Source organism: Colobus angolensis, unplaced genomic scaffold (genome assembly GCF_000951035.1).
Source record: "Colobus angolensis palliatus isolate OR3802 unplaced genomic scaffold, Cang.pa_1.0 Scaffold294, whole genome shotgun sequence".
NCBI classification, from domain to species: Eukaryota; Metazoa; Chordata; class Mammalia; order Primates; family Cercopithecidae; genus Colobus; species Colobus angolensis.
Genome location: NW_012116199.1, coordinates 617,694 through 643,425, shown reverse-complemented (window position 1 = coordinate 643,425; position 25,732 = coordinate 617,694). Strand labels below are relative to the sequence as shown.

At 46.1% G+C, this 25,732-nt stretch overlaps 1 protein-coding gene across 1 annotated transcript in view; it reads right to left on the bottom strand.

Moving 5' to 3' along the window:
• The window catches only part of OTUD7A (OTU deubiquitinase 7A), a 199,334-nt gene that overhangs the window by 33,891 nt on the left and 139,711 nt on the right, over positions 1-25,732 (bottom strand). The window contains exons 6-8 of the mRNA XM_011949258.1: positions 16,944-17,045; positions 14,016-14,143; positions 13,141-13,253 (exon numbers count right to left, since the gene is read on the bottom strand). Of these exons, the coding sequence (XP_011804648.1) occupies positions 13,141-13,253; positions 14,016-14,143; positions 16,944-17,045 (343 nt within the window). The remainder of the gene's footprint in view (positions 1-13,140; positions 13,254-14,015; positions 14,144-16,943; positions 17,046-25,732) is intronic.

Sequence of the window (25,732 nt, the reverse complement as noted above, 5' to 3'; positions counted from 1 at the left end):
TTTTTTTTTTTTTGAGACAGGGTCTCACTCTGTTGCCCGGGCTGGAGTGCAGTGGTGAGATCATAGCTCACTGCAGCCTCGAATTCCTGGGGTCAAGTGAGCTTCCCATTTTGACTTCCCAAGTAGCTGGGACCACAGGACACTACTATGCCCAGAAAACTTTTTTCATTTTTGTAGAGACAGGGGTCTCACTATGTTGCCAAGGTTGGTCTTGAACTTCTGTGCACAAGTCGTCCTTCGGTCACAGCCTCCCAAAGTGTTGGGATTACAGGTGTGAGCCACCGTGCCCAGCTTCCTTCATTTCTTAGAGTGCTTTCTTGCTTCCTGGTGCAAAAAGGTGGTTCAAGTTCACACTCACACGTGGATACAGATTTGCATGTTTATTTTCATCTTTCTCTACCTCTCAATATTTATAGAAAATCTTGAGTTCACTGATACCCCAATTCTAATCCAACCCCACAAAGTGAATTCTACTTGCAACTTTCTTCACTTACTGTGAGAAAACTTGTTTGTATTCATTCTAAAGCATTTCCTTATGTCAGCCATCTTCCCATATGTCAGCCATCTCCCGCCTCTGCTCCCCCTCCCTGAGGTGGCCCTCTTTACCTGTTTGGCTGACATCTGGCTCTGGCCCCTGGTGTCCTCCCATCCCCCACCCACTCCAGATGCCACCTTGCTTTGCCCCACCTAATGGCTTTCGAACTTACTTTTTCAGCAAGGAAGGAAAGGAAAGTAGAAAAGGAATGTTTTAAATATGTATTGACATGAATACATATTCAAACAGACACACACACATATTTTATGCCAGGTCTAAATGCAGTGCTCCTGGGTGTGCATTTTGAAACATCGCAGGTGATTCGCCTGCCCAGCCACCCCTGAAAGCCAAGCTGCGGTGCCTGGGGGTCAAGTGCTTTTGGAAGTTGCTTGTTTGTCCCTGTCGCCCAGTATGCGCCGAGTGCCGGCAAGTGAAATGGTTGAACAAGATAATGAACAGCACAGGAGGAGAGAACGTGGAGTTACAATCTGCATACTTGGAGAGAGAAATACCCCAGCTAGAAATGTGCAGCACTGTTCCTTCCCTAATTCAAGGAATGGAGGGGGAAGTGCTGGAAAGAGAGGAGCTGCTCGTGAGTCAGATACTAATGCTGGGAAGCGGGCAAAGCAAGATGAATGGTGGCCCTCTCAGCCCTGGACTCTGAGTCCCATCTTCACTTACTGGCAGAACACTCTGGGATCTGAGCAGCTACACAGAAGGACCCCCATGGTAACAACAGTGTGAAGGCTCAGTATTAGGCACCTTTGTACTGGCACAGCATTCTTCTCATGCAAAACTTAAAGCAGGGTCATCGTATTTCCAACCAAAAAACCAATAAATATTCATTGAACACTTACTATACGCTGGTGCTGTGAAAGGCACTGCAGAGGCCCTCAGGGAACTCTGCCTTCATGTAACATCTACCCATCTATCCATCCTTCTGCCTACCTATCTATCCATTCATTCTTCCTTCCATCCACCCACCTACCCACCCACCCATCTCTCTTCCTTTCCTCCCTCTCTTCATCCATCCATATATTTATCCACCCATCCAATTGTCCATCCATCTATCCATCCATCCATCCAACCATCCATCCATCCATATGCTGTCTGTGCATCCATCCGTCCGTCCGTCCATCCATCCATCCATCCACCCGTCCGTCCATCCATGCCATCCACCCACCCATACACCTGTTCACCCACCCACCCACCTGTCCACCTGTCCATCCACCCCACATGTCCATCTATCCGTCCATCCATCCAACCATCCATCCATCCATATGCTGTCTGTGCATCCATCCGTCCGTCCATCCATCCATCCATTCATCCATCCATCCATCCATCCATCCACCCATCCGTCTGTCCATCCATGCCATCCACCCACCCATACACCTGTCCACCCACCCACCCGTCCACCTGTCCATCCACCCACATGTCCATCTATCCGTCCATCCATCCAACCATCCATCCATCCATATGCTGTCTGTGCATCCATCCATCCATCCATCCATCCACCCATCCACCCGTCCGTCCGTCCGTCCATCCATGCCATCCACCCACCCATACACCTGTCCACCCACCCACCCACCTGCCCATCCACCCACATGTCCATCTATCCGTCAATCCATCCATCCATCCATCCATCCACATACTCATCCTTCCATTCTTCCGTTCAACCATCTGTCTACCCAAGCACCTACTTGTCTGTCCATTCATCTACCCATCCTTCAAGTTCTGTGCTAGGGCCAAGGCATGGAGTTGGGCCATGCCCAGCATGGAGCCTCCTAGCAGAACACCTGGTATTTGAGTAGCTATGCAGGAGGGCCTCCATGGTAACAACAGTGCAAAGCTAAGTATTAGGCACCATTGTACTGGCATGGCATTCTTTTCATGGCTAACTTAAGGCAGGGCCATTTTATCTCAGCAGCAGTGACAGGATGGTGGGCCCAGTTGGGAGGTGATGGAGGACAGCTGCAGCAGAGCATCCTTTCTCCATTCCAGTTTTAGTGTTGAGCATGGGAGCCATGTGAGCAACTGAAACCTGCTCAGTGACCCAGGGGGTAGCAGAGAGGATCCCAGCTCCAGCTGGGGCAGCTTGAAAATCATAATGCCCTTTCCTACTTGCTTCTGGCTCCTTGTCCAAGACTTAGAAAGGGTTCTGGTTCTATACCAGGAGCCTCAGTGTTGAAGGCAGCCAGAGAGCATTGGCTTGGCTCCTCAGGCTCCTGAGGGTGTAGAGGGTAGAACAGAAACGAAACAGCAGAGGTTGCTGCCTGGGCATTGGAAGTAGAACACCACACCCAAATGACCCAGGCTGGTGGCCAGAGATAAGAACTTAGAGGTATTTCCTTGCCTAGGAGACTGGGCTTTCCACTTTCCAATCACTTCCTTTAAATGGACCATTAAGGCATTTGCCCATGAACTTAAAGTGATCCACATCCTATTCCCCTATATATATTTCTAGTTGGATCTCTCTGCCTGACTCTTAATCCCTACCTCATGTGACCCTGGGATGGAGCACTGCCCTCCCAACTCATGATGGCCTCCATGCCCAGGATCTATAAGTAAAAATCTTTGAACTCCTTTCTCATTGTGGCAGTGGATTGAATTTGCACCTTCCATTGGAAGAAGCAGAGGCTACCCCAGGCCATGTTTTCACCAGACGCCAAGGAGAACACAAGGTTGGTCCCAGCCACAGAGCGATGATCAGGTAAGAAAAAAATAGACACAGGCCAGACAGGAGCCACAAAGCCATCTGCCAGTATAAACAAGCTTCCCATGTGAGGGACCCCCTGCTCATGGGTTGGGCAACCAGGTGTTAGGACACCTGCCAGGTAAGAGAAGTATCCCGTGAAAGGCACACTATAAACGCCCATGTCCAGGTCCCTTTTCATTTCTCCTTATTGCAGGTTTGCTAGCTGCTCTGGTACTGGAACTCCAGTTTAGCTGGGGGCTCTAAAATGGAGGGGCAAACAAGATCTTATCTGGGACGAGAGTTTGGAACTGTGACCTGCACTCTGTGACCAGAGCCCGTTGGTAGAAATCAGCTCAGAAAAGCCAATTCCGAAAATTCACTCCCACTTTCAGCCCTGTGACTTCATGTCTTCTTGTGAGTTTGCTGAGCAAATGCGAGATCTGGGATCGTGGGGAGAATCTGGTCACTGGGCAAAGACATAACAATTCCTAAAATGCTTAATAATCAGTGCTTACTGCAAAGAAGACTGGCATGCAACATAATGACTTCATCCTCCAAGATGTGCATGCCCTGAGAACTTCCTAACATGCTTTGGGCGCCACACACTGGGTTCTCCAGGGCACCCACATCCGCTTCTCCAGTGGGTACTTGAGAAGGGAGAATTTCCAGGGTTAGGGATATACCATCTATCCAATGAAAACACCCTGAGAAAGATGGGGGTGGGCAGAGGCCAGGCTGAGGAGTCCCTCCTGGCAGGACCAAGAAGCAAAGGTCACGGAGCAAGGTCCAGATGGTATCTCAGGCCCCAGGGAACAGTTTAGGGGCACCCTGGCTTAAACTGTAGGCACCATCCTTGGAGACCATCCTCGGCAAGAGCCCATGTCTTGGACAAGGAAGCCAGTCTGGGGCTTGTTAATGAGCAGTCACCCAGCCACCCAGACGGAGAGCCTGGATGAAGCCTCCCAGGTCCCTCCCCACATCCCCTCCTCCAGATGGGGCGTCCACACCTCCTGTTTTGCTTGGGAAAGTCCTGTGCACACATCCCAAGTGGCTAGTGCCCACTTTCCTTTCCCCAAATGAACCAGTTTGGATGATAAATTGCAGTCACTTCACCTATGGGGACATAGGTGTTGCTTTTTGGTGTACCCTTCCATGAAAAAAGGTAAGTGTAAGGCTGGGTGCGGTGGCTCATGCCTGTAATCCCAGCACTTTGGGAGGCTGAGGCGGGCAGATCACGAGGTCAGGAGATTGAGACCATCCTGGCCAACATGGTGAAACCCCATCTCTACTAAAAATACAAAAATTAGCCGGGTGCGGTAGTGGCTCACACTTGTAATCCCAGCACTTTGGGAGGCTGAGGCGGGCAGATCATGAGGTCAGGAGATTGAGACCATGCTGGCCAACATGGTGAAACCCCGTCTCTACTAAAAATACAAAAATTAGCCAGGCATGGTGGTATGCACCTATAGTCCCAGCTACTCAGGAGGCTGAGGCAGGAGAATCGCTTGAACCTGGGAGGTGGAGGTTGCAGTGAGCCGAGATCGTGCCACCGCACTCTAGCTTGGGTGACAGAACAAGATTCCATCTAAAAAAAAAATGTAAGTGCACATGTGTGCACACGTATGAATGTGAGTAAATGCGCATAAACTGTATGCACACATCCTCCCACCTCTAGGTAGGAGTTTATACTCGCTATTCCAACCATTGCCTCTTCCTCCTCCTGATGCATCCTGAGACACCCACAGCACAATATGTGGGGACGGTCCTCACTCCTTTTCACAGGTGCAAGGTTCTCTTCATGCACAGATCTTATGCACAGCATTTCTGAGTGGTGTGCCTCAACTCCTCTCTCAGGTAGGGCCCTGCAGAGCAGAGCCAGTCTGAGGAGGCTCAAGGGGCTGAACCCAGCCTATGTCCTTCTATGGGCCTTTGCCCTTGGTCAAGGACTGTGCCTGCCCAGACAGGCACCTGTTACAAAAGACTCTCCAATGACACAGTACAGTCTAGCAAGGGCTCTGCTAAGAGCTATGGCCTGGGAAGCTGAGATGGAAGGATGGGGGCCTCCCAGTGCTCTGAAGGGACTGAATGGATCTTAGGCTCTGAAAGATACTTCTAGCAGTGGCCAGTGTGGCTTGAGGAACAAGGTTTATCTTAGAATCAATAAGCTGAGGTCAATCATGTGACAAATAGTTATTGATCATCCACTACAGGTCTAGCACTGTGCTGAGCATGCTCATGCTTGCCCATGTGTGCCCATGAATGCAGGTTTAGGTAGGGAGAGATACTAACAGATGATCTAATAAGAAATTATCAGTTATTTTTCTGCATCTATCGAGATGATCATATGGTTTTTGTTCTTAATTCTGTTTATGTGATATATCACATTCATTAATTTGTGTATGTTGAATCATCCTTGCATCCCTGGGATAAATCCCAACTGATATGGTGTATTATCTTTTTGATGTCCTGTTGGATTTGATTTCCTAGTATTTTGTCAAGGATTTTTGCATTCAATACAATTCAGCATCACTTCATGATGAAAATCCTCAGCAAACTAGGCATAGAAGGAACACATCTCAACATAATAAAGGCCATATATGACAAACCCACAGCTAACAGCACACTTAATGGGGAAAAGTTGAAAGCTTTTCCTCTAAGGACTGGAACAAGATGAGGATGCCCACTTTCACCATTATTCAACATAGTGCTGGAAGTCCCCATAGAGCAGTCAGGCAAGAGAAAAACAAACAAAAGGCATCCAGATTGGAAAAGAAGAAGTCAAATCGTCCCTGTTTGCTGATGATATGATTTTATAATTATAAAACCATAAAGACTCTACCAAAAACTTCTTATATTTGATACATGAGTTTGGTAAAGTTTCAGGATACAACATTAACATACTGGAAGCAGTAGCATTTCTATATACCAGTAACAATCTAGCTGAGGACTAAATCAAGAAGGCAATCCCATTTATATTAGCTACAAAAATATCGAGGAATATATTTAACCAGGGAGGTGAAAGATCTCTATAAGGAGGACTACAAAACACTGAAGAAAAAAATTATAGATGACACAAATGAATGGAAAAATATCCTATGCTCATGGATTAGAAGAATTAACATCATTAAAATGATTATATTGTTACAATAATCTATAGATTCAATACAATCCCTATCAACTTACCAATGTCATTTTTCACAGGATTAGAAAAAACAATAAATTTCATGTGGAACTAAAAAGGAGCCTGACTAGCCAAAGGAATCCTAAGAAAAAAGAACAAAGCTGAAGGCATAACATTATCTAATTTCAAATTGTACTACAAGGTTATAGTAAACAAAACAGTATGGTATTGGCACAAAAACAGACACATAGATCAACGGAACAGAATATATAACCTATAAATGAAGCCACATACTTACAACCAACTGATCTTCAACAACACCAACAAAAATATACACTGGGGAAATAACACTATTCATTTAGTGCTGGGAAAATTGCATAGCCATATGCAGAAGAGTGAGATTGGACCCACACTTCTCACCATATACAAAAATTAACTCAAGATTGATTAAAGACCTAAATGCAAGACCTGAAACTATAAACATTCTACAAGGAAACCTACGTAAAACTCTTTTGGACATTGGCCTAGGCAAATAATTTATGACCAAGTCCTCAAAAGCGAATGTAACAAAAACAAAAATAGACGTTGGTGAGGATATGATGAAAAGGGAACACATACTGTTGGTAGGAATGTACATTCATACAACCTTTATGGGAAACAGGGTGGAGATTTCTCAAAGAACTAAAAACATAACTACCACTCAATCTAGCAATCCCACTACTAAGTATATACCCAAAGGGAAATGACTCATTATATCAAAAAGATACCTGCATGTTTACTGTAACACTATTCACAATGGCAAAGAGATAGAAACCACCGAAGTGTCCATCAATGTAGGCTTAGATAAAGAAAATGTGGTGTGTATATATATATATATATATATATACACACACACCATGGAATATGACTCAGCCATAAAAAAGAATGGAATCCTGTCTTTTGCAGCAACATGGATGGATATGGAGGCCATTATCCTCAGTGATATAACTCAGGAACAGAAAGTCAAATACTGCCTGTTCTCACTTATAGCTGGGGGCTAAACAATGTGTACATATGGACAGGCAGAGTAGAACAACAGACACTGGGGACTATGACAGGCTGGAGGGTTCGAGGGGGTAAGGACTGACAAATTACCTATTGAGTACAATGCTTACTACTTGGGTAATGGGTATGCTAAAAGCTCAGACTTTACCACAGTGCGATATTTGCATGTAAGAAACCTGCACTTGTATCCCCTAAACATATTTAAATAAATAATAAAATAATAAAAAAGAAACTATCAGTACAGTGATAAAAGGTGGATTCTTTTTTTTTTTTTTTTTTTTTTTGAGATGGAGTCTCGCTCTGTCTCCCGGGCTGGAGTGCAGTGGCCGGATCTCAGCTCACTGCAAGCTCCGCCTCCCAGGTTCATGCCATTCTCCTGCCTCAGCCTCCCGAGTAGCTGGGACTACAGGCACCTGCCACCTTGCCCGGCTAGTTTTTGTATTTTTTAGTAGAGACAGGGTTTCACCGTGTTAGCCAGGATGGTCTCAATCTCCTGACCTCGTGATCCACCCGTCTCGGCCTCCCAAAGTGCTGGGATTACAGGCTTGAGCCACCGCGCCCGGCCAAAAGGTGGATTCTTTAGACAGGAAGATCAGGGAAGGCTCCTACTTGAGGAACATCCCTAGACAGAGAGTCAACTTTGGTCTTATTTTCAATGAGAAATGTCTTTAAAAACTACTGAATCCTGCTACAATTACCAAACACTGCATAATTTCTGTTAATTATAGAGAACTAATGTGCAACCTCTCTGTATTAATGATAAAGCAATTAACCTAAAATATCAAAAAAAAAAAAAAAATTTGAGCCGGGTCCCACATCTGCAGAGTGAGGACACCTTACGTTCGTTAGCAGATGCTCTTTCTGCTTGGTCTGCTGGTGGAAGTCATGGAACCTTCAGGAATACACATAAGAATGCCTCCTTTCCTGCACAAGGCCAACCCATGGCCTGGGAGCACCAGGCTGTGGTGTGGGCATCTTCCAGGAAAAAAATGCCTCTTGCTTTTCCTCAGAAGATTGACCGAAATTGACAACTCTCAGACTGTGTGCTAGGAAATCACTTGGGATTCTAACTACTTCTGAAAAATGCTAATAAAAAGAAATGCAGCAAACACAGTGTCAGTGAAATTTCAGAAGCTCAACTACAAAGAGAAAGCAGAGAGGTTAGTATGTGAGAAAAGTTAAGGACCTAGACAGAAGATGCTCCGGGGGCTGCCAGAGGGTTCCCCAAAGGCCCCCCTTGCTCTGCTCTCTTTTCCTCTCTGTCCATCCAACTGGCCTCTCAGCTTCCACTTAACCCTTCTCATCAAACAGAAAACAAATAAGTAGTTCTTTAAAAAGTTTAAAGAACAAAAACGATTATTTTCACCATAGTCAGGATAAGTTGTTGATTCCTACTCCTCATGCCTGGTCTCCATTTGTCAAGAATGTGGGCTTAGGTGTTTTGGTCAGTTCTAAGTTCAGGTTCTGGCTTTGTATCTTTCAGCCTGTGGGACATTGGAAGCTAACCTGTGATGGTTAGACAGCTGGTTAAACGTTATTTCTGCGTGTGTCTGCGAGGGCATTTTGGATGAGATTAGCATTTGAATTGCTGGAGAGCAGAAAGCAGAGGGCTTTCACCAATGTGGGTGGGGCTCATCTGATCTATTCACGGATGGGAACAAAACAGTGGAGGACGACAGAATAACCAGACCTGTTTTAGCTGGGACACGGACTTTCTGCCCTCGGCACTCCTGGTTCTCAGGTCTTCAGATTCAGACTGGACCCACGCCATCAGTTCTCCGGTTCTTGGGTCTTTGCACTACACCACTGGCTTTCCTGGGTCTCCAGCTGGCACATGCCAGGTCATGGGAATTCTTAGACACCATAATCACGTGAGCCAATACCTACATTAGATCTCTTTATGTATATGTCTTTTATTGGTTCTGTTTCTCTGGAGAACCCTGACTAATAATACATTATCTAATTCTCTGAATCTCAGCCTCCTTATCTGTGATTGGTGATGATAATGACAGCTCATGGGACTGCCTGATGCATAACATGGATTCAGTAGATGACACTGTTCAAATTCCCATCTGATCTCACTAACCCCTCCCCAAGCCCTAGGGAAGGCCTGGTTCTCCCACGTGGCCAGGGCCTGGCCACTGAGTCCTGGGAGGCACAGTGAGAGGAAATGGGTCTAGCTCACGCCCATACCTGGTCTCTGGTCCCTTCTGACCTCTTCAGATAAGTGACACAGACGCTTTCTGGGAAAGTAACAGGTTTAAAAATGACTCCAGGCCATCATCTGTGTCAAGGACCAACAGAACAGAGGCTGCCCCATCTGCCTCCATACCAGGGGCTCTCAGAGCAGGACGCAGGGCCTGCACTGTACCCCTTTACCCTCATCCGTGGGGAACAGGTTCTGGGAAACCCAGGCTGGGATGAAGAAGGCCACCTCTCGCCATCATGCCCGCAAGCTCTCCCTTAACTTGCTCTTTCCTATTCCCGGGTGGCACCCTGGAAATTTTGTGCAGTTCTTCCGGTCACTTTCCTGTGCAGGGGGCTATCAGCCCCAAGTTTGAGCCTCCTGAAAGACTGAGTTAGCTGCCAGCTGGCTTCCCTGTTTCACCCTTTGCCTCCCCTTCTCTGGCTGCCGTCTGTGTCCCCTGTGGGGCTAGCACAGGCAGAGAGGAGGGGCAGGAGGTTGGCAAAGTCTTTCTTGCTGTCTTCCTTCAGGGCCCGCTGGGCTCGCTGGAGGTCCCAGTTCTGGCCTGCTGTCTGAGGAAGGGCTTTTGTGGGTCTTCAGAGCTCTCTGCCAGTTGAGGGGCTGTGTCCTCAGGTCCCTGGGCTGTGGTGGTGACTCCTGTCACTGACTGCTCGTGTCCACCCTCAGCCCTGGCCTCAGGGGCTGGCCTTCTGTGTGGTCCCCACCGTGGGTGAGTCCTGAAGCCAGCCTGCTTGGAGCCTCCTCCCTGAATCCATGCCTGGCCCTCGGACAGCTCGCAGCATCCTGGCCTTACATCCCCTACGGCCACGTGTCCTGGCCTGCACAGCCTGCCGTAGCCCCATGAACCCTGAGCTCGCCAGTTGCTGCCTTCAGGCCCTTCAGTCAGGCATCAGAAACTCGTCTCTGCAGCTCTCAAGCCCCACAGATGATGCCCCACACCTCTCAGCTCAACACGGGGAGAGAAGACATAGGCAAAAGGCAGAGCACACTGTGCTTGGACACAAAGGCCTCTCTGTGGACTCTGAACCCCCAGTGAATTCTTGGAGCAGTTGGCTGCTCTAGAGCACCCTGTTGGCGAGCCCTGCACAGCTGCACGGGTGCCTTGCTGAGGCGCTCTCTGCCCATTACCCCAGTCCATGGGACTCAGCCACAACTCCCTATTCCCAGGAAATGTGCGTTTTATGCCTGGTCCCATAGGCCTCCCTCCTTGACTGGCCATGCAAAGGTTCCAGGTAACCCAAGGAGGTATCTGGCTACAGAAGCAACTCCGTTAGATAGATTCCTATTGCATGTGCTCTGTCCTCTTCTGAGGGTTTTTTTTTTTTTGCCTTTTTCTTTCTCCACTGGAAACACCTGTTGCTGAAACCCTAGAAGTGCCTCCTGCATCACTGGCACAGGATTCCGACCTGAGCATCAGTGGCTTTTGTGGGTGGCTGTGTCCTCACTCCCGTCACCATCTGAAGCCCAGAGTGGTGGTTTCACTTGCAGGCTGATCTGTCGCCTGAGGTTCTACAAACTCTGCTGTATTTGAGGGATTTCGTTAGCGCTGTAGAGCCTGGTCAAGAGGCTCTACAATGATCAGACCACATTTTGACTTTTTGGCTCCTCCATTTATCATTTTTGTGGTCTTGGAACAGTGATCTAATCCCATTGAGGCTCGGTTTTCCAATCTGTGGAAGGCGTACTGGAGGCCCGTGAGGTAGGGTTTGAAACGAGGGGATAGAGGACCCGGCACGGGTCCCTCTTATGGTCTCCCCGACCCCACCCCACCCTACCCGACCTGTGCTCACCTCCTTCCTTCTGTTACCCCAACACCACCCAACCTTCCCGCCTCACCTCTCCATTCTTTTCTGATGGGGTCACTCCCATCCAGCCTTGGTTTAGTTTCCCATCTCTGGCCATTCCCCGAGTTCTTCCTTCTCTTTTGTGATGTGGCAACCAGAACTGTGGCTTCCAGGGGGAGGGGACCAGACTATCCTACTAAATGGGACAATGTCTGGGCCATTTTGGATATTCCTAAAGGGACCTAATCCTTTTGTTAGATTACAGTTGATCACTCAGACTCTGTGGGAGATAGGGACAGACACCAAGTGGCCCGTATGTCCCCATTTAGCATCTGAATCCCTCGGGCCCCAGGGAGCAGGCAGCAGGGGACCAGGCTGTGACCTCAGGAGTCAGATGGGCTGACTAGCCATGGGACCTTGGGGGAAGCTCTTCCTGGATGGGGGTACTCAGGAGACGTGTATGTGATGATCACCTGTGATTATTGTCATCATTGCTGCTATCTTTCCCCACTCCTCTGTACCTGGCAGAGACACCTGGACTGGATCCAGTCTCCCAGCATGTATCAGGCATCTGCCCTGTGGCAGGAGGGAGAGAGGCAACCGTGAAAACGACATGGAGGAATGCTTAAGACCCATCACAGGTAGGACTTGGGAGGTGTGCAGAGGAAGAGAGCAGTTTTCCAGTCGACTAAGTCTTCAGAATGCTTGTCCTCAAATGTCCTACCAAGACAGACTGTTGGTGCAGACATACCATAGCGTTAAAACACGGAGGAAGGGTGTGCCAGCGTACGTGGCTTTCTAACAATCTCATCTGTAAACATGTCTCAGATGCCACTGATGCTGCTGAAGCTCTGTGGGAGCCTCTTTTCCAGCCAGGGCCTCCAGGGAGAGCTGACCCATGAGGCACTAGGCCCTGCCTTGGTGGGTGGATGAGGACCCAGGTGCCCGCTGCAGGGCCCATGAGCCTGAGGGCAGCCTGGAGCTGCATGCAATCGTCCTTCCGTGGGTCTCCCTGGGTTACTGCTCACACTTTCTCATGTTTGGCTGAGACCTTTTCTAGGAGCAACACCTTTGCTTTCAGGTTCCAGAGAATACGAACTGAAGAATAAGCCATGGTCAAGGCTCTATGGCTGCCCTGTTGGTCTGGCCACACTCTTCCTTCCACGCTAGAACATCCAAGGTGTTTCTGTAGGAACAAGCTAGTCCTAAACATGCACAGATGTGGAGCCTTTTTGCTGGGAACACATAAAATATCCACGGAGCTCATCTGGGAAACACCAGGCTAGCTGAATGAGCTTCTGCTTTCAGGGTGACTTCTTGAAGCCGCAAATTAATTAGTTGGGGAAAAAATCCGGACTTCAGAGCCAGGTCCGCGTGGTGGCAATGCGTGGGAACGCTCACCATCACGTGTGACCTCCAGAGGCCAGCTGTGCCCTGAGGGCGCACACCTCACCTGGTCTATATAACAATCTTCAAGGAAAGTGGCCTGGAGGCAGCTCATGTGAGCTCACCTCTGCCTGCATAGTGCCTATGGGGGCTGCGTACCCTTCCACCAGCACCTGGCAGGGGCCAGCCATCACCCACAGTCCTTCTGTGCATCCTTGTCTTGAAGCTAATGCTGGAAAGCTGGAATCTTTCTGTCTTCCACAGCGTGAGGGTCCCACATTCCCCCCGTGCCATCCACCCCTGCTGTGTGTAGCCCTGGGTGGCCTGGAGCTGGAGGTGAGTTCTGGGGAGAGCAGGGGCAGAACTTACCCCCCGCCTGTGCCGCCGTTCTTGCTGAAGTGTGTGCGCGGCTCGCTGGAGGCCAGCTTCAGCAGCTCCGTCCACTCCCGCTCCCACTCCTCCTCCGTGTACACCAGCCCTGACTGGCAGAGGGGAACTGGCTCAGAGGCGGGTGCGCCACAGCTGCGCTGCCCTTCTCTCCTCACCCTCCCAACCCAGACCAGTCTCACTGAGACCCAGGCCAGGCACATCTGTAGGTAGCTACCAACTACACTAACTGCACCCTGTTGGCCACCTTTGCTATGCACACTATATTTTCAAAAGCTCCAAGCTCTAATTCCAGAGCTGCTGGGAATCTGCCCACCAACAAGGGTCATTCTCAGGGGCTGGGGATGACCGAGCATTAACCTGTGCATGCACCTACCTGTGGCTGGCCAGTACAAAGTTTAAAGGGATAATGGATCAACTGTAGTCAGAAAGCAGGCAGATTCTTCTAGGAGAGCAAGGTCCTCATGTTTACCATGCTTGGGGACAACTGGGAATCCCTTTGGACTGAGCTCACACACAGGGGCTAGAGCCATGGGCTGCACCTGACAGCAGGCAGCCATATATAGAACTCATCATCCAAGCCAGGATGCTTTTGGGAATGAAGGTAGGCAGCTTTCATAATCATGCCTTAAGGAAGCACAAGTGGACGCATAGTTGCTGTCTGCCGAGACTCTGCTATTTCAACAGGCTCCTCCTCCATGGGCTTAAAAGCAGGAGACTTTCCGGATCCCAGCGGCTGTTTCTGCCTCCCCTCATAAGACAGTCTGGGAACTAGGGATCATGCTCTGGACTTGACCATGGCCCGAGGCGGCACCTGACCTGGGTCCCGGCCTCCGGCCATGCCAGTGGATACCAACCTCCTTATTCTGCTGCGTCTGCTGCCACCTCCACCTCCGCTTCAGGGCTTCCCTCTCGGCTCCCGTCCTCATCATGGTATAGAGAGCTTTCCGTAACACCAGGTCCCGGTCGTGAAACCCCCACATTCCTGGAGCCAGGAGGCCATGGAGAACACAGGAGAGAAAGGACGTGAGGAAAAGACAAGCCAGAGGTGATGCAAACTACCACGACCCACTGGGAGGGCCTCCTGTCTGCACGCAGAGCAGCCTCCTTACTCAGCGGTTGTGTTAATTCCCTTCTAGCTTCTTCCTGAGGCTTCCCATTAAGGCAAGTAGGTGAATGAAGCAGCACATCCTGTTCGTAGCAAAATAATAGTGGGTGAAAATCAAGTGCTTTTCCTCTCTGGCGCCCTTGGCAACCTACTCTCAATGTTGCTGGTTTGCTTTGAGGACCTAATGGGTCATTATCCAAGTCTTACATTTGGGTGGGGGACTGACTAGGGGACAGGGACAGACTGTCCAGTGTCCTCATGGAGGGCTCCAGGCGAGGGAGGCCATTAGCATCCTGGCTTCTCCAGGGCCTGCCATTTCCCTCATCTCCAGCCCTGAGGCATCTCAGCTTCCTGAGAAGCAGAGTGTCAGTGACACCACTGCACACACCAGGCCCACGAGAGAGTGCCTGCTTACCAGCGGGAGGGTCTCACCCTGTGTCAAGTGCTGAGAGGATATAGAGGGAAATGAACCATCTCTGAAAATGTGCCCTTGGCAGCTCAGATGTGGTCAAGAACCCCAACTCGTGGGAGAAGTGCTCAAAAGAAGGGCAGCCCTGGCTGCAAGGGAAAGCACAGGGGAATCCATCCATCCATCCATCCATCCATCCATCCATCCATCCATCCATCCATCCATCTACCCACCTACTCATTCTAGGTGCTGGCAATATGTGTGGCAGTGACTGGGACACATGAAGTTCCTAAAATCTCATGGAGTGCATATTGTGGGGAAGTGGGAAGTGAGGCAGCCATGAGGTTGGCACAGAGTGTACGATGTTGAGGGTGGCAGCTCCATGAGGAGAGGTGAGGCAGGCAGATTTGCTGTGGCATGAATGGAGACACAGGAGCAAAGGCTCAAATGGGTGGAGGAAGGAGTCAAGTTGCTGTCCCAGCACAGCGAAAGGCCAGGGACATACCCGGAGGTGGCAGTACTTGAGAAAAGGCAAGAGGGAAAGATGGCTAGAGTTGGATTGAGGGGAGAGGGAGAGTGAAAAGGGGGCTCTCAAGGGAGCTGTGAGCCTCTGGAGAGTTTTCAGAAGGAGAGTTAACATGAACTGATGTTTTCAAAGGCTCAACTGGCTGGGCATCCTTGGATATGCAAGGGACAAAAGCATTTCCATGATCCAGACTTCACAATGAGGCTGCTGTTTGACACAGATGAGAGATTTATTCTTTCAGATTCTTTCCCCAGGTTTTACAAAGAACAAGGCAAAATATGCTCAATAATATGGGAATAGTTAATATTAACCACTATGATGAAATATGACCCAACTACTGAAAATCACGTGTCTGAAAGATAACAGCAGGGAAAATTCTCAAGTCGTAAGGGAAAATGTTGGATTCAAGACTGTGAACACAGCAAGATCATCATTTCACCTAAAGAACAGACAGAAGATTGGAAGACGATGACACCACCAGACTGTTAATTAAGAGTGGCCGCCGCTGGGTGGGGGTCACTGATTTTCATTTTCTCACCATGGTGAATGTGGAATACTTTTGCAATGCCAATAAGCAGAGTGTGCTCCAATGGCATGGAGATGAAGCAGGCAAGTGGGTGCCTTTCCTTTCCTCACTGCAGGTCAAGTCTGGGGAATGTTTCCCTTGCTTTTGGTCTCCATCCTCCTCTGGGACCCTTCCAAAACCCTGATGTATTTCCCTTGAAGCCCGTTACAGTCTTATCTCACCTACCTCTTGCTGATTAGGCCTCACTGCAGGTCCAAAGAGAGAGGTCTGGGGGCTGGCCCTTGAGGTAGGTCACAGCACCCAGTTAAAGCCACGTCTGTTGGGGATGCGAGTTTGACCAAGGACCGCATTCCTGTGTGAGGGTCATGTGTTTTGGAGAGGTGCTATCCTCCAGAGCGGGTAGGGAGCAACCAGCCCTGATGGTCCCTGGGGCAAACCCAGACTCACCTATCCAAATGGATTCGGCCTTGTGCATCTAACGCTGGGCCTAAAGGGATAACTGAGGTTCCAGAAAGTCGATGATGATCCTCAATTATCCAAATATTTCTGTGTTGTGTGGCTTTGTCTGACTGGGAAGCTCATGTCTCTGTTGGACAAGGCTGCTGATCTCTGCGGTATATTCTGAGTATGCTGACTCCCCTGTGATTTATCTGAGCAGTACCTACGTCTGTTTCCATTAGTCCAGGCCAATTTTTGACTGCTGTCAATGTAGTGGATCCTCATTTACTCAGCCTCATGCACTGCTCCCAAAACTTCCTGCTCCAGCCTTACCTGTTCACCCTACCTCCAAACACCCTGTCCATATTCCTGCCTTTATGCTTTATCTGCAGGGTCTCCCTGCCTGCAATGTCCTCTTCTAGTCTCTGAAGTTCTTCAAGTTTCAGTAAAGATCCCACCTCCTCCAGGAAGTCCTTTTTATTTGTACCAGGCAATAGTCTCTAAGTCCCATCCCTGTGGCTATGCTTAAGGCCTCCTTCTCTCACGCCAGGTCTTTTCTTATGTGTATTCTGTCTCTCTACCAACTGCAAGCTACTTGACAAGAAGGGCCAGGATTGTTAGCTGTATCTCCTGGGGACTTTCCCAGATGACAGTGACATGGGTGACTCTATTTAGCATATATCTTTCCTTCAATAACATGTCTTTCCTTCAATAGCATATGTATTTCCTTGCGCAGGCCTGGAGCCTGGCTACCCTCTGTCTGTGCTGCAGAGCTTACCCAGTGAGGCGGCATGTAAAAGGCAGTTCCCATCCCCTGTCGTGGCCAGAGGAAGAAGCCGTTTACAGCTTGTGCACACAGTGGACCACCAGTTCAGGCGACCTGGAACAGAAGCTCACTTTAGAACAGGATCCCAGAAAAGGCAGGGGCCATTGGGGGTGTTTGCTAAGGAGGCACAAACATCAGGGATAGATTTTCTACAGGTTTCAGTAGAAAGGGGGAACAGTATGGCTACTTCTCTCCTCAAATAAAATACAGATTTCTTTTCCCTTTGAAGACAAGAAGTGGCCAAATCCTCCCATCAATTAGCATGAGCATTAAGAAACTCAAGGCCAGTACCTTCTCTCCTTGAATCTGAAAACGTATTTTACACAAGATAAAAAATTTCTCTGTCATTTCCTTGAATACAGCTTTCCCTCCTGAAAGCTATTTTTTCCTTTCGCCATCTAGCTTTTTGATGCACTCATACCTTTGAAAGTACAGTTCATATTTCATTTGATTCATCAAAACCATTATAGCTATGTAGGTGTAGTCATGTTAAATTTCATGAACATTTACATTTAGAGACTTCTACTTCAGGGAAGATAGAGCAGATGTACTGTTGCCTATTCCTCTTACAATGAAAAGCCCTGAAAAAATTCTGTATAAAATCATATTAGAAGACTCTGAAAATTGGAGAAGAAGTGGCAGACTAGCTAGGATCCTGAGACTTGAGGAATGCCATAATGGTGGGTTCCCTGGAGTTTCTTTTTGCCTAACATATCCCAGACTAGATACTGTAGAAACTGGAACCTAGAAACACCAATGAGAGCAGGCCACAAAAAAAAACACAAACAAACAAACAAACAAAAAACACCAAAAAAAACCAAAAAACCAAACAAACAAAAAAGCAGAAAGAAGACAGAAAAGAAAAAGCATGCTCTCTCTAGACAGAATACCAGGAAAGGGGCAGCTTAGCAAGACAGTAGCTGCTTAGACATTTCCTCTTCTATTCCAGCCAAATACCACAGAAAAAATTATAGACCGACTACCACCCCTGCCAGCAAAGGTCTAGTGGGAAGCCTAGACTTCCACCCTCACCAGGCTGTAACAAAGTGCTCATCACTGCCTGCTCCATTGCCTGGGGAGTGTCAGAGAAGGCTGAGTTCAATGCCAAGACCTCAACCCTACTGGGTGGTAGTAAGCACCTTGCCCTCTATCTTCAGAGGACACATAGGGAGCCTGGATTTTCACACTCATCTGGCTGTAATGAGAATCTCCGCCCCCTCTCAGCTAGGGAGTACCCCTGCCAAGAAGTACCAAGCCCATTCCCCAGGTATCAACAGGGGCAGAGGGGGAACCTATACTTCAATGACCCTCTGGCAGTTGTCAGGCAATGGCCCCCTGAACCTACCAGACTGGCGTCAGGAGGTCTGCTAAAACACAAGATTTAAGTAAGACCCAGAGTCCTATAACTTAATACCCAATATATACCCTCTTAAATAAAAAAAAAAAAAATCACTTATACCAAGAACCAGAAAGATTTCAAACAGAATAAGAAAAAATATGAAAACTGAGATGACAGATGTTAGAGTTTATCTGACTGGGATTTAAAAGTAGTCATCCTAAGAATACTTCAACAAGCAATTACAAACATACCTAAGACAAATAAAAAAACAGAAAATATAGTAAAGACATAGAAAGTCTTATCAAAACAATAGAAGATACAAAACAGAGCCAAATAAAGAATAAAAATATGGGCAGATATAACAGGGACTGAAAAATACAAATCTGATTTTAAAAACTCAGTGGATGTGCTGAAAAGCAGAATGGAGAGAAGAGAACAAGAACCAATGTAATATAAACGTAGAACATAGAAATTACCTAATTTGAACAATAGAGAAAAATTAGACTTAAGAAAAACACACATATACAGAACACAACTCAGGAACATGCGGGACTGCGACAAAAGTCTGGAGTCCTGTAGAAGAGGAGAAATAGGATACAGCTAAAAAAGTCCTCAAAGAAATAATCACTAAAAAGTTCCCAATTTTTGCAAATGAACAAACAAACATACAGATTCAAGAAGCTCAGCAAACCCTGAACGGACAAAAACCCATAGAAACTCATGCCAAAATATCATAGTCAAACTTCTAAAAACTAAAGACAAAGAAAGAAACCTTAAAAACTGCCAAGGAGAAACAACGCCTTACTTATATGGGAAAAACAATTTTAAAGACAGTGGATTTCTCATTAGCTACCATGTAGGCCAGAAGGAAACAGGATAACATTTTTATTTTTTGAGACAGAGTCTTGCTCTGTCACCCAGGCTAGAGTGCAGTGGTGCAATCTCAGCTCACTGCAACCTCTGCCTCTCGGGTTCAACCCAAGTGATTTTCCTGCCTCAGCCTCCCAAGTATCTGGGACACAGAGATGCACCACCAAACTTGGCTAATTTTTGGTATTTTTAGTAGAGATGGGGTTTTACCATGTTGGCCAGGTTAGTCTCGAACTCCTGACCTCAAGTGATCTGCCTGCCTTGGCCTCCCAAAGTGCTGGAATTATAGGCGTGAGCCACCACGCCCACCCAGGATAACATTTTTTAAGTGCTGAAAGAAAATAACTGTCAGCCCAGAATTCTAAAGCTAGCAAAAATATTCTTCAGTAATAAGCAAGAGACAGATATATTCTCAGATGAAGTAAAGCTAGGAGATTTTGTTCCTAGCAAACCTACCTTAAATAAATGGCTAAAGGAAGTTCTCTAGGCAGAAAGGAAATGATAAAAGAAGGCATTTTGGCATATAAAGAAGGAAGAACATGGAAAGAACAAAAATATGCGCAAATATAATAGACTTTCCTTCTCCTCTTGAGATTTCTAAATTATGTCTGATGGTTAAAGGAAAAATTATGACATTGCCTGTTTATATGTTTCAATGTATGTTGAATAAACATTTAAAAATAAATAAATTTTATTATAAATGGTAGAGAATAAAGAAGCAAAAAGGCAGGTAAGGTTTATATGCTTCGCCAATAGTAGTAAAATGTCAACACCAATAGACTTTGATAAAGTATGTGTATATAATGTAATAACTAGAACAATTCCCAAAAAGGTTATACCAAGAGGTATACTTAACAACAACCAACATTATACAAGCTCCTCCAGAAAATAGCCAACATTACCCTGATACCAAAATCAAACAAAGAAAGTACAAAAAGAGAAAAGTGCAGACTAACACCTCTCATGAATATGATGCAAAATTCATAAGAAAATATAAACAAGTAGAACACAGTGACATATACAAAGAACTATATACCATGTCCAAGGGATGCAAGGATGGTTTAATATTTGAAAATCAATCAATATAATTCACCATATTAATGGGCTACAGAAGAAAAATCACATAATCATATCATGAATGCAGAAAAAGCATTTGACAAAATTCAATACTCACTCATAATTAAAAATTCCCATAAAACTAGGAATGGGGGGATCTCCATAACTTGATTTAAAAAATCTACACAAACATATAGCTAACATCATACCTAGTGGTGAAAGACTGAATGCTTTACGTCTAAGACTGGGAAAAAGACAAGGATGCCCCTTCTCTCCACTGCTATTCAACATAGTATGAGAAGTCCTAGCCAGTGAAATAAGTCAAGAGAAAGAAATAAAATCTGTATTCGCAAATCCGAAAGGAAAAAATAACACTATTCTTCTTAGCAGAGAACATGATAGTTCACACAGAAAATCATAAGAAAGCTACAAAAAAACATAGCAAATAAGCAATTTTTAAGGTCACAGGATACAAGAGCAATATACACAAATCAATGGTACAGTCATCCCCCAGTATCTGCAGAGGATTGGTTCTGGGGCCCTTCCCCTTCTGACACACACCAAAATCTGTGTATACTGAAGTCTGATAGTTGATTTAGTGGAACTTGTATATATTAGAAGTTGGCCCTCCATATACATGGATTTTGCATCCTGTGAATACTGTAATTTTGATCCTCACTTGGTTGAAAAAAATCCACATATAAGTGGAAGTGGACCTCTGCAGTTCAAACCTGTGCTGTTCAAGGTTCAGTTGTATTTTACATATTAGCACAGATGTCCAAGGGGCCATGGAGCAACTGGAGTTTTCATACTTTGCTGTTGGGATTATAAAATGGCACAATTATTTTAGAAAAACTTTTGGCAATTTCTAATACCATTCAACATACTCTGATATGGTTTGGCTCTGCGTCCTCACTCAAATCTCATCCTGAATTATAATGCCCATGTGTTAAGGGAAGGTGGTAGGTAATTAAATCATGGAGGCGGTTTCCCCCATGCTGTTCTCATGATAGTGAGTGAGTTCGCATCAGATATGATGGTTTTAACAGTGGCAGTTTCCCCTGTGCTCTCTCTCTCCTGCTGCCTTGTGAAGAAGGTGCCTACTTCCCCTTCCCCTTCCACCACGATTGTAAGTTTTCTGAGGCCTCCCCAGCCATGCTGAACTGTGAATCAATTAAACCCCTTTTGTTTGTAAATTACCCAGTCTGAGGTAATATCTTTATGGCAGTGTGAAACGGACTACTACCTACCTTTACCATATGACCCAGCAATTCCACTCATGAATATTTACCCAAGGGAAGTGAAAACATAAGACTAATACAAGAAATTCATAGCAGCCTTATTTCTCAATAAAACTAGTTGCTAACACATCTGGGATTGTGTCTCTGAAATAAATAGCCATTGGGAATTACCTTGGGTTTTGTTTTCTAGTGAACCCATGTCAAGACATCTTCATTCACTCTTTCTCAGGAAGCTTCAGGAGAATGTACTCCACAAAATGATGGTGGAAACCAAAACCAGAGAAATACAGGAAACAGGAGGGAAATGAGTGAACAGCATAGAAGAGAGGCAAAGGTAATCTCCAGGCTGACGGCCACAGGAGACTCTATCCAACCTGATGACAGGTGCACCTGCACTCATGGCTGCTTTTCAAAAGAACGTGGCTATGGAAAAGATAAATAGCCTGGCTCATCTAATGATGGTGTCTTACGTGTTAGGCAGGTGACACAAATGTCATCTGACATGTCACTTCTTGGATAATATTAAAATTGTTTAAAAATTGCTTCAAGTTTATGAATGGTTGTATCAAGTTTCTAATGTTATGTGAAACGTATAGTGACATACATATGTATGTTTTTATTTGGAGGATGAAATATAACATTGCACCTCCCTAAGGCCTTCAACAATTTGGGAACTTCAATCAAGTGAGAATGTTTATAACAGATATTTCCAATAAGTTGTAACAGTATTTTAATAAAAAATTCTTTAAAAATAGAGAACTATTAATAGGATTTGAACAATTGAAGAAGCAGAACATGTTCTACATTTCTACATTCCATCTGTCAATGGCTAAAGAAAACGTGGTGTAAATACACAGGAGAATACCGTTCAGCTATTAACAAGAATGATGTCATTCATTGCAGCAACATGGATGAAACTGGAGGTCATTACCCTAAGTGAAATAAATCAGGCACAAAAAGACAAATATTCTGTGTTTTGAATTATATGTGGGAGCTAGAAATTTGAGCACATAGAGGTAGAGAGTGCAAAGACAGATACCAGAGACTAGGAAAGGTGAGTGGTGGGGGAGGATGAAGAGAAGTGGGTTAAAGGGTACAAACATACAGTAAGATAGAGGGAATACATTCAATGTTTGATAGCAGAATAGGGTGATTCTGCTTAACAAAAATGCACTGTACTCGGGTGAGGAACACCCTGACTCAATCACTACACATTATATACGTGTAACAAAATTTCAAATGTACCCCATACATTTGTACAAATAAAAAAGTCTAATTTTAATAAAAGGTGTTGTTGCTCTCAGAATAGAAATAATGAAATATGAAGGATAAAGACTGCAAGTAATGCCTGAAAATTAAGGCTCTCAGAAGTACATTTATTTTAGAGTCAGAGAGTTATTGCCTAATGTATTGCTATATTAATAAAGTTTAATATAATAAAACTTGTTGGTTATTTGTTTAAACTGAATCCCTATCGACTCTTCAGTGCTTTTTGGTTAAGATTCAGTGATTCCATTGTAAGAAGTGGCATTACTGATAAAAAATAACTGTGCCCTTAATTCTAAACAAAAGCATGTATTAACACTACAAAGTTAAGTAGACATTTATTACATGAAGATGTTAATGCTTATGCTAACTAATTGGCATATTCTTATCAACTACAAGTCACCTTATTTTTTTTTATTTTTTTTTTTTTGAGACAGGAGTCTTGCTCTGTCGCCCGAGCTGGAGTGCAGTGGCCGGATCTCAGCTCACTGCAAGCTCCGCCTCCCGGGTTTATGCCATTCTCCTGCCTCAGCCTCCTGAGTAGCTGGGACTACAGGCGCCCGCCACCTCGCCCGGCTAGTTTTTTTTTTTTTTTTTTTGTATTTTTAGTAGAGACGGGGTTTCACCGTATTAGCCAGGATGGTCTCGATCTCCTGACCTCGTGATCCGCCCGTCTCGGCCTCCCAAAGTGCTGGGATTACAGGCTTGAGCCACCGCGCCCGGCCACAAGTCACCTTATTAAAGCTAATTGAGAAATGGAAGTAAGGGCCTTAACTGACAGTACCACTGGATGGACTGTTGTGGACATCATTGGAAAAAACATGCAGTTACTTAGTCACTTCTTTTTCTCTAGGTTGTGAAATAGCAACCTGTCTCACTTGACTTTTAAAAACTGTATATAACAACCAGGCTGGGATATAGTAAAACTGGGTTGCCACAAAGTAAAATAAAATGGCAAGGTCTTTGCTTACAAAGGCATAAAACTAAACAGAATGGCTGTAACACCTGGAAACCTGACACATTTGACACTAAAGTGGGCAGCCTCGTTCATCCTCTGCATTGATCTCAGCTGCTAGTGCTCTGGGCAGCCGTCAGGGAGTACAGGGAACAGGAGTAGACAATCAGGGAGAGGAGGGAAAGGGAACATGCTAATGAGGCAGGTGGTCTGCATTTCTGTGGCAGACCCCGTTGTTTTGCCCACCCTGTAGCTTTTTCCTCTCATCCTCGCTGACAGAGCCCTGCTTGTGTCTGGGGCTTTTCAGGCCAGCCTCCTTGCCTGCCCCATGGGGCAACGTGCAAGTGTTCATACGTCCAAGATGATCTGTGCAATACCATCCCCCTTGCCAGGGACTGCTGTCGCCTGGCCCACAAGATGTAACAGGAAGCCTGCTGGGGCTTGCTGCTCCTTCACAAGGGCCATAATCAGGGGCTCTCTCTTGCTGCCCTGAATGATGTAGTGTGAGGATGTGTGACCTGATGTGGCCACAGCTATACTGCATCCCCAGATGGAGCCAGCACTGACCCGCTGGGGAGAGAAGAGCAGGGTGCTATGTGTGCCTGGGTCCTCCACAGCACTGTGCAGCCGCCAGCCCTGCCACGAACGTCCCTGTTTTCAGACTCTGAGTTGTGTGGGATAACGATGACCTCACAGTTTCAGCTCCTGCTGGCTGGGTTAGTGTGTCCTCCTGCTCACTGCAGGACCGTCACGAAATCAACTAGCTCTGTGTCAGGGGATGTTATTCCCATTTTACAGAGAAGGAAACTGAGGCTCACAGGGAGTAAGTAAACTTGCCCACGATCCGCTGAACCCTCACAGGAGCCCTCACACATCCAGGACAAAATCAGATCACAAAGAAGGCCAGTCTAATTTTGTTTGTTATGGTTGAGTTTGTGACAAGCCAATTTTAACTTCTCTGACCTATGTGATTTCAAAAGCTGTATTATTGAATAAGGAGCAGAAGTGGAGCTCAAATTTTCTACAGTGCCGAGAGCAACACACTCATCCCTCAAAACCAAATGAATGTCACTCCTCTGCCATATTTCTCCAGCAGGTTCCCTTCAACGTAAAAGAAAAGAAAAACGAGTGAAGAACAAGCTGAAGTTCCCTCTATTTGCCTCTCCCATTTCATTCTCATTCCCTCCTCCCTTGCTGTAACACCAACATGAATTTTGCAATTTTTTCATTATATCACAGGAAGACAGTATTTGAAAATACATTATATATTCAAATCTTCAGATAAATCATACTATTAAATGTTGACGAATAGGTGCTGTACACAATGCTTATTCCTCTGCCACTGGTTCTGGGAGGCACTCGCTTGGCCTCTCCCCTGCAGTAGAGACTGAGGATTCTTCTTTAAGACTCCCGACTTGTTTTTCCTAGGTGGGGAGTGGCTATCGAATGGGTCCATATAATGAGCAAGTGCTTCAAATCCATGTTATCCCATTCCTCCCATATTCCTTCCTCCCCATACCCCAATTCCTTTCCCTTGGACTGTCGCTCTCTGCAACCTGGTTCATTGCCAGTGTCTAGGCATAGCAGGGCCTTCCCCTTCCCATCCCTACAGAGTGTGCAGATCAGCAGGGCCTCTGCTTGTTCCAGCCTTTATTACAGATACAAGGAGAATAAGCCAGGGTCATATGGTCCGGAGCTCTACACTTGGGAGAAGGGTGAGGAATTAACCCCACCGGGGCATTCAACAATGAGATGTGAGCATTCTACATGAACTGGCTGGGAATCTTAACATATCAATTTTCATGAAAAACAAAAGAAGAGAGAACATTTTTTAAAAAGTGAATAAAGAGCCATAACAACCAAATGTAATGCATCAAATTGGGTTTTGGCAAACAACCACATCAAAAAGTGGGTGCAGGATAAGAACAGACACTTCTCAAAAGAAGACATTTATGCAGCCAACAGACACATGAAAAAATACTCATCACTGGCCATCAGAGAAATGCAAATCAAA